Source organism: Scyliorhinus canicula, chromosome 19 (assembly GCF_902713615.1).
Source record: "Scyliorhinus canicula chromosome 19, sScyCan1.1, whole genome shotgun sequence".
Classification (NCBI taxonomy): Eukaryota; Metazoa; Chordata; class Chondrichthyes; order Carcharhiniformes; family Scyliorhinidae; genus Scyliorhinus; species Scyliorhinus canicula.
Window position 1 is genome coordinate 15,605,123 of NC_052164.1, and position 16,237 is coordinate 15,621,359.

Here is a 16,237-nt window from a genome sequence, read left to right on the forward strand (position 1 = left end):
GGTATGCCTTTTAAGAAAAAAAATAATTTAGAGTACCCAATTAATTAAGGGGCACTTTAGCGTGGCCAATCCACCTACTCTGCACATCTTTGGGTTGTGGGGGTGAAACCCACGCAGACATGGGGAGAATGTGCAAACTCCATACGGACAGTGACTCACAGTCGGGATCGAACCTGGGACCGCGGCGCTGTGAGACTGCAGTGCTACCACTGCGCCACCGTGCTGCCCTTTCATTGGTATGGCTGAACTATAACTTGTACTATCACAAGCTGCAGAAACCATCAGGTGCGAAAACTTGTCCAACTTAAGACCCGTTATTTTCTTCATGATTATTTTCTTAATCGGTAATAAATTCCTCCCTTTGATTTATTGTGCGATTCCTTTTTCCTCGACTGGGGAAAGGTACAAGAGGACTTGTTTAGCAGGCTTCTCATTTCTTTATTCATTTTGCTATTGCCCGCTAAGTAATGAACATACGAAATAGGAGATGTAGGCCATTTGAACGTGACTGATATTTTTGTGCTACGAAATCCACATTTCCCTCTCGCCCCCCCGATAACCTCGGATTCCCTTGTCCAACAAGAATCTATCTACCTCCGCCTTAAAAATATTCAAACTCGCCTCCTGTGGCAGAGTTCCAAAGTTGCTGAAGGCAGAGATGAGGAGAAATGTTCTCTGAGGGTCAAGAGGGCGATCCCTAATTTGAAAACAGTGATCCCCAATTTCTGAACTCACCTACAAGAGTAAACATCTTTCCACATCCACCTTGTTAAGACCGATCAGGATCTTATATATTTCAAAAATCATCCCTCATTCTTCTAAAGTCCAATCTGTCTAAGCTTTCCTCCTAAGACAACCCATTCATTCTATCAATCTAGTAAACCTCATCTGCATCACTTCCAACAAATTTACACCCTTCCTTAAATAGAGACCAAAACTGCTCAGTGTTCGAGATATGCTTTCACTAATGTCCTGTCTCACTGAAGATTAACATCCTTACATTTATGTTCAATTCCACCCGTAATGAAGGATATATGAAGTCTTAATTACTTGCTGCACCTGCATACTAACGCTTTTGACTCATGCTCCAGAACACCTAGATCCCTCTGCACTTTGGAATTCTGCAGTCATTCTCCATTTAATACTCTGCTTTTTTATTCTTCCTGCCAAAGTGAACAACTTCACATTTTCACACATGATATGGCCGCTGCCCAAGCTTTGCCCACTCATTCAACCCAATATCTGTCAGGAACCTCCTTTTGTCCTCTTCACAACATACTTTCCTACCTGACTGTGTCATCTATGCTGGCATGGTAGCACAGTGGTTAGCACAGTTGCTTCACAGCTCCAGGGTCGATTCCCAGCTTGGGTCACTGTCTGCGTGGAGTATGCATGTTCTCCCCGTGTCTGCGTGGGTTTTCTCCAGGTGCTCTGGTTTCGTCCCACAGTCCAAAGATGTGCAGGTTAGTTGGATTGGCTATGCTAAATTGCCCTTGGATTATTTGGGGTTGCTGGGTTATGGGATAGGGTGGAGGTGTGGGCTTAAATAGGGTGCTCTTTCCAAGAGCTGGTGCAGACTCGATAGGCCGAATAGCCTCCATCTGCACTGTAAATTCTATGATCTGCAAATTTAGCTGCCATGTCTTTGCTCCCCTGATCTAAGTAATTGATATACATTGTAAAAGGCTGAGGCCTCAGCACTGACCCCTGTGGGGCTCCACTCTACATCAATCAGAAAAAAGAGCCATTTATGCTCACGGTTTCCTGCCAGCCAGCCAATCCTCTTTCCATGTTAATATGTTACTACAGTATCAACACTCAGCTTTTATTTTCTGCAATAAAGTTTGATGTGGCACCATATCAAAGCCTACTGGAAATCCAAGTACAGCATGTCTACAGGCATCCCTTTATCACAGTACATTACTCCTTCAAAGAACTCTAATAAATTGGTTAAACATGATTTTCCTTTCACAAAACCAAGTTTTGGTTCCCTCTTCCCTTGAGTTTTACTAAGTGCCCAGCTATAATCTCCTAAATGATTGATTCTAACACCTTCCCCACTATAGACATCAAGCTAGCTGGCCTATAGTTTTGTTTTATGCCATTTTATCCTCCATTTTTGAATAGATGGGTTATATTTGCTACTTTCCAGTCTGATGGAACCTTCCCAGAATCTAATCAATTTTGGAACTTAACACCAATGTATATACAACCTCATTAGACCCTAGGATGAAGTCCATCAGGACTCCAGAGTTGAGAGCCACAGCTCAGTTTACTCAGTACTGCTTCCCTAGTGATGTAATTTCACCAAGTTTATTTCACCTCCTGATTTACAGCTATTCACAGAATTTACAGTGGCCATTTGGCCCATCGAGTCTGCACCGGCCCTTGGAAAGAGCACCCTACTTAAGCCCACACCTCCACCCTATCCCTGTAACCCCACCTAACCTTTTTGGAGACTAAGGGCGAATTTTTGCATAGACAATCCACCTAACCTGCTCACCTTTGGACTGTGGGAGGAAACCAGAGCACCCGGAGGAAACCCATGCAGAAACGGGGAGAACGTGCAGATTCTGCAGACAGTGACCCAAGTCGGGAATCGAACCTGGGACTCTGGAGCTGTTAAGCAACAGTGCTAACCACTTTTCTACCGTGCCGCCCTGTTTTCTGTATCTTCTATAGTGAAGACAGAAGTAAAATATTTGTTAATTTCAACTTCAATTACCTTATCTATATTAACTTCCCATTGTCACTATCTAAAGGACCAACCGTGCCTACTATTTCCCTTAATTTCCTGTGACACCCATGCTATCCATTTTTACATATCAAGCCAACTTCCTCTCATATTGTACTCTCCTGATTAACCGTTTTGTCATTCTCGGCCATTCTTTATATCTGACCAATCATCTGACCTGCTACTCATATTTGTATAGCTATATCCTTTTTCCTTAAGTTTCATGCTTTCCTTAACTTCAGTTAACCACAGATGGTAGTTTCTTCCCTTGGGGCTTTTCTTTATAAGTAGGAATATACTCATTCTGAGTATTCAGAAATATCCCCCCTTAAATGTAAACCACTGCTATTTTATTGATTTATCCTCTAACCTAGTGTCCCAGTTCACCTCAGCTTTCATGCCTACATAATTGCCCTTATTTAAGTTTAATATAAACTGCTGTCTGGTGGTTCCAGAACGTGCTGCTTTTAAGAAGCTATCGCAAAAGCATCCTACTAACTTCTCATCCAGGCTATCGAATAGAACCTTAGAATTTTTACAGTGCAGAATAAGGCAATTCGGCCCATCGAGTCTGCACCAACCATCTGAAAGAGCACACTCTACCTACGCTCAGTCACCGTAACCCCTCCTAACCACATTTTTGGACACTTAAGGGTCACTTTAGCATAGCCAACCCACCTAACTGCCACATCTTTCGATCGTGGGAAGAAATCGGAGCACCCGGAGGAAACCCTCGTAGACACAGGGAGAACGTGCAAACTTTACAGTCGCCCAATTGAATCGAGGTGCCTGTCACTGTGAGGCAACTGTGCCACCAGTCTTATCATCCCCCAAAGTGATTCTACAGCCTGATCATCTGAACTAAGATCATCTTTATTGCACCAATGCCATCCTTAATTAACAGTGCTACCCCTCCACCTTTACCTAGTTTCCTATTCAGTTTGAATGTGATATACCCATATACTCTGGACTAGTTATCTGGCTTGCTGGAACACAGGTTCCCAGTACAGTCTAAGTGTTGACCATCCCAAAAGTACAGCCCTACTTTCCCCAGTGCCCCTTGAACTGGAACCCACACCAGTCTTTGAACCACGCATGAATTTCCCCAATCATATTTGCCCTTTGCTAATTTGTATGCAACTCGGGGGGTTATCAGTGATTACCTTTGAAGTTCTGCATACTTTGGGGCCTAGCTTTTCATACTGACTGCAGAACCAGTTTTCTTGTCCTGCCTATAATCATTGGTACATACATGTACCATGACAACTGTATTCTCCCCATCTCATTGTAATTTCCTCTCCGGCTCTGAGCAAATGGGTGGCACGGTAGCACAGTGGGGTAGCACTGTTGCTTCACAGCTCCAGGGTCTCGGGTTTGATTCCCGGCTTGGGTCACTGTGCGGAGTCTGCACGTTCTCCCTGTGCCTGCATGGGTTTCCTCCTACAAGTCCCGAAAGACGTGCTGTTTGGTGAATTGGATATTCTGAATTCTCCCTCTGTGCACCCGAACAGGTGCCAGAATGTGGCGACTAGGGGCTTTTCACAGTAACTTCATTGCAGTGTTCATGTAAGCCTACTTCTGAAAATAAAGATTATTAAATAATAAAATGGCCTGAATCCTAACACAGGGCAGGTAACAGCTATTACGGAGTGCATTAGAATGAACAGCTTAGGATATGGGTACTGTACATGATTAGATAGGTCCTTTGAGGGCTGCACACCTGTAGAGTAGGAATGTGAGAAAAAAATCTGATGTACTGAAATCATTAACTGAGTATTCCTTTTTTAAAATTTTTATTTAACATTCACTTTGTACATGAATACTGTACAGAGTGTACATATTGTACAGCAGTAAAACAGTGAGAAATCTTACAATCAGAACAAAGTATGTGCAGCTTAATGTACATCACAAGGCTTACTAGAGAAATACATTACACAAAATAGGAAACATATTTAAAACCCTTCATAAGGTGCAGTTAAGAGTCTACCATGACCTACTTGAAATTAGAATTAAGTTTTTAAATACGATATACGTTTATCTAAATTCCAGGAGTGATAATATTGTGGGAAATCATCAGTGGGCAGAGATATGGAGCCACAGTTTCGGAAACTGAAATTAACAGTACTGTACGTCACTGACCTGGTCCTTACACAATTTAATGGTGAAATTGGCTCAACTTACACTTTTCAGTCTCTCGATAAGGCCAGTTCTCCAATGGTTCAATATAAAACGTCAAAGAAAAAAAAATTCTACAGAATATATTAATGCGAATAACTCGGTGTTGATTTTCGTTTTGAAAAAAGGGATTACTTCCCTTTTTATTTAAAAAAAAACAGCAGTCCGACAGTCTGTATTTGGCAATTTTCAGTGTGAAAACAGGCACAAAGCTAAAAATAGTCGTAATAGCCAACAGCAATTAGACTTCAGTTGTAAACTGAGCATTATCCATAATATAAATGTCTCCTTTCCCCTGCCCCACATTAATGATCGGCCTGGTAATAAAACAATAATTGCAAATGATTTCCAACATTTTGAAAGTACACATCAACATATGTGTATCAAGCTTAGTTAACATTTTGGGTACAGATTATTTATCTGAACAATTCTGATGGACCTCCTCCATAGGTATACCTATCTCCTGTCTTTTCCCCTCGCCTAAAATTTTCAGCATTTTTATCTAAACCCAGTTTCCTTTACACTTATCCACTAGGTTCTGAAGTCAACACATACATCAAGCTTAGATCTCCGAGTCGTGTGCATGTTATGGTCAGTCAATTGGGGTATTAAAGTTCCCCATTCACTGAAGGACGGTCAGGGGAAAACCTTTAGATGTCACCTTTAACTTATCTGTAGATTCATGGTATCAAACAGAAAGCAGATGTGCTTTAAATCTCAACCTTTTAGACACCAGTGTTGAACTGAACCAGACATACCACCACAGTCCTGGATGTGATACTTCTCATTTTTATCGAGTTAACTGCTCTCCACTGTAGCAGCAATTTAGGAACTATAACTGGCTTCAGGTTCCCAGGAAGATGGAAAATGGCCAGGAATGAGGGACATCATCCAAAGATCACTGTTGGGCATGCACGCAAGTGAACATCAGGCGAGAGCAGGTTGGAGCATGCCTGAACAGACAACAGACACTTGACCTTTTGGAAGACTGCTTGAATGAAGTATCCAACATGCCACCAACACCTGTGGAACCCTTGTATGAATCACAGCTTATACTACTTGGCTTGTGTGGGGAGTGGGGAGGGAACATGGTAAGAAAAAACTGGGAGGGTGTGGGCCAAATTCATCCAATGTTTTTAATCTCACACAAAAAATATACTTTGTTTAGTGGACAGGTGGGAAACATATAACAAGAGTTTCAAACATTTTTTAAAAAGTCAGTTTTATTGAATATCTTACTTTCCTATTATTATTTGAAATAGCAAACAAAAGGCTTTTTAATCTCTTCCCCCCCCCCCCCCCCCCCCCCCTTTCTCTTGTATATCTAGTTAGACATAAAGTCCTGATAGCTCAGCGGATAAATAGCCACGTGGTTGTGTTGCACTAAACCCTACTACTCCAAGGATTCTTAAATATATGGAAAAAAAATCAATTGCAACTGGTGCAACACTAGGATTCGTTTACATTTTCACTCCAGCCATTTTCTTTTCAAAAATAATGCTTTGGTTTACAGATGGACATGACACCTTTATTCAAGCCTCACTAGACAGAAGCTTGAAGTACTTCACTGGAGCACAACTTCAAGAATATGCAAAAGTAATGTTTTGTTAACAAAAATGGCTAAAAATGCCAAGTCGTGTCAGAAATTGCTCCTGTATTTTGTTTTTATCCAAAGTTATGCATTCAATGATGGGAGAATTGTGTGCACAAATCTTTTCTGCCCATTTATCACAACCTTTCCACTTCCAGTGTTGCTTTAACTAAGTTGCTGTGATATGAAATGAAAATCGCTTATTGTCACGAGTAGGCTTCAATGAAAAGCCCTTAGTCGCCACATTCCAGCGCCTGTTCGGGGAGGCTGTTACGGGAATCGAAACCGTGCTGCTAGCCTGCCTTGGTTTGCTTTCAAAGGCAGCGATTTAGCCCAGTGTGCTAAACAGCCTGGGTGACTAGGTTACATATATATCAAACACAACCACCCCTCTGCCCAAAGAATTACGTGAGCAACATCTTTACAAAGCCAGATTTAAAAAAACAAAACAGAATAAACCACAAAAGTGCAAGGATCGGAGGTTGAACCAATCTATTTTCTGGGACCAGGAAGAATATCTTAAGTGTGCATATTCAAAGATATTCGTTCAATGTCAGTGTGAGTATTTTAAAAGTCATCTTTGAATATACAATCAGAACCAAGTTATTTGTAATGTGAGCTGCATCTTACTAGGGCCAGTTCACTTAGCAGTTTGTCTCTCTGAACAGATGGATCAAAAGTTTGTATAATTTTTCACAAGTACACTGGCCAATCTTAAAAAAAAAGTCTTCACTGTAATGTCTGGCTTTCTTTCGTTCAGAATGTTGCAAGAATTCACAATCCTGTAATAAGTTTTAAAGAATAGATAACCCAAATGGCTCATTTCCACTCACAAATTTATACCGAGTGAAGGTGGCTAGCCCACCAAAACAAATCAGACTGTTACTTCTGAACAATGTGTCATTTTTAAATAAACGCAATTTTGAAGAGCGACATGCAATTGATTAATGTACTAGGTCTAAGTTTTTACATATTCTTTTCTAATTAAGGGGGGGGGGGGGGGAATTCACCTACCCTGCACATATTTGGGTTGCAGACACGGGGAGAATGTACAAACTCCACATGAACAGTGACCCAGGGCCAGGATCGAATCTGGGTCCTCGGGCCATGAGGCAGCTGTGCTAACCACCGTGCTGCCCCTAAGGTTTGACCTCATTGATTCATGAATCAAACAAAAGGCTTTTGTCAGGGTTTTTAAATGCAAGGTGCTTTGTGTTTTGCGAATTATTGTACATTTATTGAAGTGTTGTTCATTAATAATGAAAAAGGGCTCAGTTTGTATAATAGTTTTCACAAGACCCGAACATTACTTCAATTCTTCAAATCAATCGACCATGCAATATTCACAGAGCTGAGTGTTTACTCTGAAGCAGATTTCCCTCCTTCCTATTTCCACGTCACCAAAATACTCTTGTAAACCAGAAAACATCTTAATCAATTGCATAAAAACACATGCACACAAAAGATACAACGGGCCCATAAAAAAAGTACAATTTTAAATGTATTATCCTCTATTAATTCCATTCTCATTAAACCACCTTTCCTCAGATGCTGTTTGATATGCTTGAAGCCTTGGCCATTTTGTAAGCAGCAATTAGAATCTGCGGTCTGTGGCAACTTGCCTCACGTATAGTGTCTCCCCCAGTCTGTCTGATACTTAAGAACTTGTCTGCTATGGTGCGGTAAGTTTGACAAGCAGCTTTGAGAATTATCTCTAGTACTGAGTACTCGTTTACCAAATGGTGCCGTGACATTTTGTGGATATCATCACAATCTGTGACCGAAATGGGTTAGCATCCCAGAAACAACTCACCCAAACTGCTAATGGAGGTGAGCATGATAGAAATTCCCCAGCACCCTTGGATAGGAAGGCCTGGAAGATCTTGGCAATGAATCACATCAAAAATATGATTTATTTTGGGCAAATGAACATAATGTGTGTGGAATGCTGTAACTTACGTTCAACTATGAGGGGTTTCATGTTTCCTTTCATGGTAATTTTACTGTTGCACTTGTACTTCACTATGTGTAGACATAAACTCAGCACATGCAGGTAGAATAGTTAGGTTATAAATACAGATGACTTCCTTAAAGTGTCAATGGAGCACCTCAAGGATTCCAGGACTTCAGGTGATTTGTTCAGATGATCTTTATGAAGTGTAATGGTATTGGTTCAGAAGTTTCTTAAATTGACGAGCTTAAAATGATGGCAAGGTTCCTGCAAGTCCAGCTATAAAGCTAAGCCGTAACAAAGCATGCCTTCATTCAAACCATTCCCCCCACCCCGTCCCTAACAGTAGCGAGTTGAAGCTAGCACCTGTAACCGTCAGTAGCAAATGCTCCATTCACCAGCAAGGTTGGTAACCGGGAAGGGCGTGAAAATTGGACTATGCAGGGAGGCTGACGAAGTGAGCAGTCATTTCAAAATTGGTCATTCTGGTGAAGAGAAGCACGGAAAATTCCACTGCTTCAAGTAAGAGTTCTAATTTGGTTTGAACGAAAGGGGGAATTTTCCTGTGTCGGAAGGAAATACTCTCATCTACATATCAGCACAAAGGCCTTTATTTACATAACTGAAGATCATTAGCGCGACGGACTGCATACTTCAAAATGAGGTAATCCTTTTTATTTTTTATTATTATAAAAACAAAGCATTAATAAGGTCAGCTTCACATTCGGTGACGACTGCTTCTTTTTCAACAAAAACATAGAATTACATGAATACAAGAGGTATTCAACGGAAACATGAAAGTTTTTCCTCTAAATAGATTAAACACAGGGAAACAGGGGTATTTATTTATTTTTGCTCGAGTTACACCCAGTGAAATTGAACAAAAAATTGTGCATTAGCCAAATTGGAAGAAAAAATTCCCAGGACCAGAAGCTGAAAAGAGAAAGAGAAAGATCCGTTAACAACGACACCCAATCTTTTAAAAAAAAATATTTCCCACCCCAATTAGGGGGCAATTTAGCGTGTCCAATCCACCTAACCTGCACATCTTTGGGTTGTGGGGGTGAGAGCCGCGCAGACATGGGGAGAACGTGCAAACTCCACACAGGATAGTGACCTGAGGCCGGGATCGAACCCGGGTCCTGGGCGCCGTGAGGTAGCAGCGCTAACCACTGCACCACCATGCCTCCCCACGGCACCCAATCTTAAACAGCTACATGTATACTCCATGTGAACAGTAACTTCCATTTGGCAAGTCAATGTATTCAAAGTGAATTTTCTCTCGATAAACAAAGCCCTTTTGTACAAAAGTTACATTGAAAAGTACCGTGATGGATTACAGAAGAAGTTTAACACTTTTAAAACATTTTTTAGAGTACCCAATTATATTTTCCCCCCCAATTAAGGGCTAATTTAGCGTGGCCAATCTACGTAACCTGCACATCTTTGAGTTGTGGGGGTGAACCCGCACAGACACAGGGAGAATGTACAAACTCCAAACAAGCTTAAAATTATTGGAAGGCTGCTGGAGCAAATTGGTCACCATATAATGGTGGGTTACTCTAATATTAATGGCTGGCAGCGGTGAGTAACTCAGGCACTGCAAGGTTCAAGTCCCACCATAGTTAGAACTTTTCCATCCTTCATCCGAGACACTGGACCAAAGTTCTGTCTGCCTCTGCTGGGAAGGCAACAGGGTTGCTAGGAGAACGAGATTAAACAGGCCAAACGCTCCATCTAAAAATAACTGTTCCCTGTATTTCAGAAAATACTGACTCTGTGGGTTACGGTTCCTGGGGTAATTCAGCTGAAGTTTGCATGTACCCTGGCAGTGTAAATGTGGTCAAGCTATTTATTCAGGCCGACTCACCAATCCAACCCCAATTCTTAATTTCACATGGGAGTATTTTCCAGCTTCAGAACTTGCCGCTACCCACTGAATAATTGGTTGAGGTGAGGAAATTCTTACAATGCAATTTTCTTTTAAATTAAAAGCTCACAATTATGCATTTTATATCTGTCAAATGCGGCAAATACTTCAAACCCACCTTCGAAACTGAAGCCACCCGGGCTGCCGAAAAATGCCTTGAAAATATTATTAGCATCAAAATCTGTAACACAAAAATATACACATGAAGATTATTAAAAGAATCAAACGCTGCAGACTTTAGGTAGAGCAAATCTAAACTTTCTACTTTTGTATCCCGTTTTGTCCCAAAATAAAGTATGAGTGCTGAGGTCATTTGGACTTCTCACATGAGGATAAGCACTATCAGAACAAAACCTGGCACCTTAAGAGCCCCCATACAAATAGATTTCCAGCAGGAATCACCCAGGTAAGAATCTGGGGCAGCAATGTCAGCTCAATTCTCAGCTGAAACGGCCCTACCAGCACAGACAAAGTACTCCTCCTAGCTTAGCATAGAGTGCTTTAATCATTAGCTTACAAGGAATTTTGAATAGGTACCTTATTCTGAATTAGAAACTTGCAGACTGACAACCTGTGCAGGATAGTATGTTCATTTGCAAAGAAATGATGTTGGTTATCGCCGGTTTCGCAGAGAGGAATACTTACCGCCAGAGTTCATGCCATCGTCATCCAAATCCTGACCACTATCATAACGTGCTTTCTTTTTGGGATCTGACAGGATACTAAAAGCTTCTCCAACTTCTTTAAATTTCTTTTCTTCTTCTTTCTGTACCTCTGGACTGGCACTACTATGTCGATCTGTGCAGAGAAGTAAAGAGGTCAGTTAGCAGTAACGTGTGTTTCTCTTTGCAATTCTAAGTTTGAGTTCTCAAATGTATAACTTTCATGAGTAACTCACCACTTGACTCCCCCGAAGCCTGTCCATCATCTACAATGCCCAAGTGTGATGACATACTCTCCGCTTGCCTGGATGAGTGCAGCTCCAACAATATTCAACAAGCTCAACACGATCCAGGACAAAGCAGTCTACTCGATCAATACCCTATTCACCACCTTAAACATTCACTGCTCCACCATTGATGCACACTGGCAGCAGTGTACACCATCTACAAGATGCACTGCAGCAACTCGCCAAGGCTCCTTCGACGGCATCTTCCAAATCTGCAAACTCTACCACCTAGGACAACGGCAGCAGACACCTGCATGTCCCCCTTTGAGTTACACACCATTCTGACTTGGAACTATAATCACCATTCCTTCACTGTTGCCAAGTCAAACTCATGGAACTCCCTGATAGCACGGTGCAGGTACCTACAACACATGGACTGCAGCAGTTCGAGAAGGTGCCTCACCACCATCTTCTCAAGTGCAATTAGGGATGGGCAATAAATGCTGGCTTGGCCAGTGATACCCACATCCTGTAAAAGAATAAATATAAAAGATGCACATGTCACTGGACATTTGGGTGTCTATTCACTGATATATTTCATGGAAGTGTACATTTAAATGTATAATTTATGAAGCCATGGCTGTTTTTGATTGCCACTGGGGAATGTCATCGATACATCTGAATTTTTTACCGTGGCTCCTTGAGATGAGATAGGTCTCAGAATGGGAGAGGTGGATCTATTTACTAGTTAACTACTTGGTTTGGCTTGCTGCCTTGCATGGTGAGCGAGTGAGTAGCAACTAAGGTTTGATGTAAAGTAAAATTCCACTGTTTGTACATCCACTGCTGTGGTTCAAGAAGGCAGCTCACCTTCACAAGGGCAATGAGGGATGGGGAATTAATGCTGGCCTGGCCAGCAACACCTAGAACCCGTAAAAGAATTTAAAAAGGGGCAGAATTTTAATACATAAAAGGAATCCACAGGCACTTTTGTAAATTCAGTATCATAAAACGCTCATAGCAAAAGTTAGCGTTGAACAGACTATGTCACCCAAGGGTCAAAAATTCTAGAATAGCAGTCTCAAAACAACCTACTGAGTAAACAGATTCATTGCTGCATCTGTTGCTATATTTTTGGCCATTAGATGGTGCTTTAACATTGACAGAGCTTGCAGAATGGCAAAAAAAGTCCCTAAATTATACCTGTATCCTTGTAAAATTGAGGAAGAGATACACAAGAAATGATTGAAGAAATACTAATTTTGCACATTGCACATGAGACCTAAAATAATCAGGGCATACAGATTTTTAAAAAAACTGCTCCTCTAACTTGCAATTGAAACATATTTCCTTCTGTTTGCAGAACCAATTTTACTCTGAATGCACCAGGAAACTTTCCAAATATTACACTAGATGGCAGCCTACTCCAAAGTTAACTCCTCCAAAAGGCAAAAAGTCTCAGGTCCTCAAACAATTTGGCCAGAAAATACGTCCCACAGCAGCACAACCAATTCTTTCAAAATACTACAGCTTGCATCAAATACTTTGCTTCCTGTTAAATTAAATAATTTACACCTAGGCACAAAAGGAATAATAGTGAAGCTTGCAGATGATACAAAACTATGTGTCATAACAAATTGTTGGATAGAATGCAGGAGATACAGACAAGTTAGCAGATTGAGCTAATAAGTGACAGCTGCAGTTCATTGAAGGGAAATGTGAATTAACATATTTTGGAAAAATATGTCCTCAATGAAGTATAACCTAAAGTGAAATATAACCTAACTGATATGATACTTAGACAAGAAAAAAGGAATCCAGGGATACATAGGATCACTACATCAGTCCTGCCATCCCGGGAATTAGTCTGGTGAATTAATTTGGGCGGCATGGTAGCACAGCGGTTAGCACAGTTGCTTCACAGCTCCAGGGTCCCAGGTTTGATTCCTGGCTTGGGTCACGGTCTGTGTGGAGTCTGCATGTTCTCCCTGTGTCTGCGTGGGTTTCCTCCGGGTGCTCCGGTTTCCTCCCACAGTCCAAAGATGTGTAGGTTAGGTGGATTGGCCATGATAAATTGCCCTTAGTATCCAAAAACATTAGGAGGGGTTATTGGGTTACGGGGAATAGGTTGGAAGTGTGGATTAAATGGAGTGCTCTTTCCAAGGGTCGGTGCAGACCCGATGGGCTGAATGGCCTCCTTCTGCGCTGTAAATTCTATAATTCTATGAACCTTTGCAGTACATCCTCAATAGCAAGAATGTCCTTCCTCAAACTAGAAAACGAAAACTGCACACCATACTCAAGGTGTGGCCTCACTAAGGCCCTGTATAACTGCAGTAATATTCCTCGTCTCAAACCCTCTCGCTATGAAAGCTAGCATACCATTAGCTTTCCTCACTGCCTGCTGTACCTACATGCCAATCTTCAATGACTGTTCCATCATGACACCCAGGTCTCGTTGCACGTCCCCTTTTCCTAAACTGACACCATTCAGATAATAATCTGCCTTCCAAATTTTGCCACCAAAGTGGATAACCTCACATTTACCCACATTGTATTGCATTTGCCAAGTATTTGCCCATTCAGTCAGCCTGTTCAAGTCACCCTGCAGCCTCTTTCTTCATTCTCCTCACAGCACACACTGCCACCCAGCTTGGTGTCGTCTGCAAATTTGGAGATATTGCATGTAATTCCTTCGTCCAAATCATTCATGTATATTGTGAACAGCTGGGGTCCCAGCACGGAACCCTGCAGTATCCCTGTAGTCACTGCCTGACACTCTGAAAAGGACCTGTTTATTCCAATTCTCGGCTTGTCTGCCAACCAGTTCTCTATCCATGCCAACACATTACCCCCAATACCATGAGCTTTCATTTTTCTCACTAATCTCTTGTGTGGGGCCTTGTCAAAATAATTTTGAAAGTCCAGATACACAACATTCACTGGTTCACCCTTGTCCACTCTACTGGTCACATCCTCAAAAAATTCCATAAGATTTGTCAGGCACGATTTTCCTTTAGTGAATCCATGCTGACTTGGACAGATCCTGTCCCTGCTTTCCAAATGCTCAATTCGTTCATCCTTAATAAAATGGACTCCAGCACTTACCCCACCACCGATGTCGGGCTAACCGGTCCATAATCCCCGTTTTCTCTCTCCCTCCATTTAAAAAAAAAAGTGGGGTCACATTAGCTACCCTCCAATCCATCGGAACGCTTCCAAAGTCTGTAGAATGCTGGAAAATGATCACCAATGGTCCACTATTTCTAGGGCCACTTCCTTAAGTACTCTGGGATGCAGAGCATCAGGTCCTGGGGACTTATTGGGTTTTAATCTCATCAATTTCCTCAACACAATTTCATGACTAATAAGGATTTCCTTCAGTTCCTCCTTCATGCTGGACCCTCTGTCCCTATTATTTCCAGAAGGTTATTTGCGTCCTCCTCAGTGAAGACAGACCAGAAGACAACTTAAGCATCAAGCTGTATCACACTTGGAGTCTCAACATCTTAACAATGAAGCAGGGTGACGGCAGCAAAGGAAAGAAAAGGGAGCAAATCCGGCACTCAGATCCCACAACCTGGTGGGACATCCCGCCCCGTGTGCCCAAAGATCTGTGGGTTGAGAATTGGTCTGTCCAGACGCGTGAAGACCCATGCCAGCAAACGCGACCCGAGTAGGCGCCATCCTCGAATTGTGACAGCGATGATAACATTTCTACACATCCGTATATCCGTATTTAAAGAGCTATGTTTCTGTGGGCGGCGCGGTGGCACTGTGGTTAGCACTGCTGCTTCACAGCGCCAGGGACCTGGGTTCGATTCCGACCTCGGGTGACTGCCTGTGTCGTGTTTGCACATTCCCCCAGTGTCTGTTTGGGATTCCTGCAGGTGCTCTGGTTTTCTCCAACAGTTCAAAGACGTGCACGTTAAGTGAATTGGACATGGTAAATTATTCCTTAGTATCCAGAGGTTAGGTGGGGTTACGGGGAGGGAGTGGGGGATTGGGCATTGGTGGTGTGCTCTTTCGGAGGGTCGGTGCAGACTCAATGGGCCAAATGGCCTTCTTCTGCACTGTCAGGATTCTATGAAGGGGGGGGGGGGGGGAAATGCCGCCACTTTTTAAAACTCCCAATAAAGCACAGTGGCCCTCTGAAGAGAATACAAACATGCAGACAGAACAAGGCAGATTCAAAAGGCACAATCTCTCACAAAATAGCATCCCGAAATGATAAATGTAGCTGAACTTGCTTATTTTCTACTTAAATGCAAATTTCATGGCAGAGCAGTCTTTTCAGGTGCAGCTAAATTAATTTCCACCTCATCGGCGCTCAGACTGAGCTTTGGAAAGTGTTGTGAGTCAGCAGGCACCCGTATCAGGATAACAAAGAGAAAGCTGTCATACCTGGATGGTGCATCAGTGCACGCTTCCTGTAGGCTTTCTTAATTTCATCTTCCGTTGCATTTTTGTCAACCCCAAGAATTTTGTAGTAATCTTTTCGTTTGCTCTTCTTCAGCTCCAGTTGTGCGTTCTTAAGAAGCTGTTTGTGTTCTTAACAACAGAAAATATAAGAATCCTAAATGTCACGGTGCTGTGTTCCACCAAGTGAAAGAATACTAACCAGGCACATTCAAATTCAAACACATTACTCATTTTTTCATCTCAGGACCTCGCTCATTTACAGATTTATTTTTTACTTTGCAGCTTGCAGGTCATTCAAAAGAAATTTGAACAGACAAAGCCTGCTGTTCCCAAGGTTTGGTTATGGAATTTTATAAAAGCATAAAACTCAAGAGAAAGAGATGGCAATTCAGTCCATCAAACCCACTGCATTCAGAACTCATTCATAGAGGTCCCTTCGGCCCATCCCATCTGCGCTGGTCAAAAATAACCACCCAAGTATTCAAACCCCATTTCCCAGCACTTGGTCCATAGCTGTGTCTGCTTTGGCATTGCAAGTGCTCATC

The 16,237-nt window shown here is 42.1% G+C and overlaps 1 protein-coding gene across 1 annotated transcript in view; it reads right to left on the bottom strand.

Moving 5' to 3' along the window:
• Positions 1–4,510: 4,510 nt before the first annotated feature.
• dnajc7 (DnaJ (Hsp40) homolog, subfamily C, member 7) overlaps positions 4,511–16,237 on the bottom strand; it is a 55,821-nt gene continuing 44,094 nt past the window's right edge. The window contains exons 11-14 of the mRNA XM_038779897.1: positions 15,675–15,821; positions 11,027–11,179; positions 10,500–10,562; positions 4,511–9,384 (exon numbers count right to left, since the gene is read on the bottom strand). Coding sequence (XP_038635825.1) covers positions 9,347–9,384; positions 10,500–10,562; positions 11,027–11,179; positions 15,675–15,821 — 401 coding nt within the window. The 3' untranslated portion in view covers positions 4,511–9,346. The remainder of the gene's footprint in view (positions 9,385–10,499; positions 10,563–11,026; positions 11,180–15,674; positions 15,822–16,237) is intronic.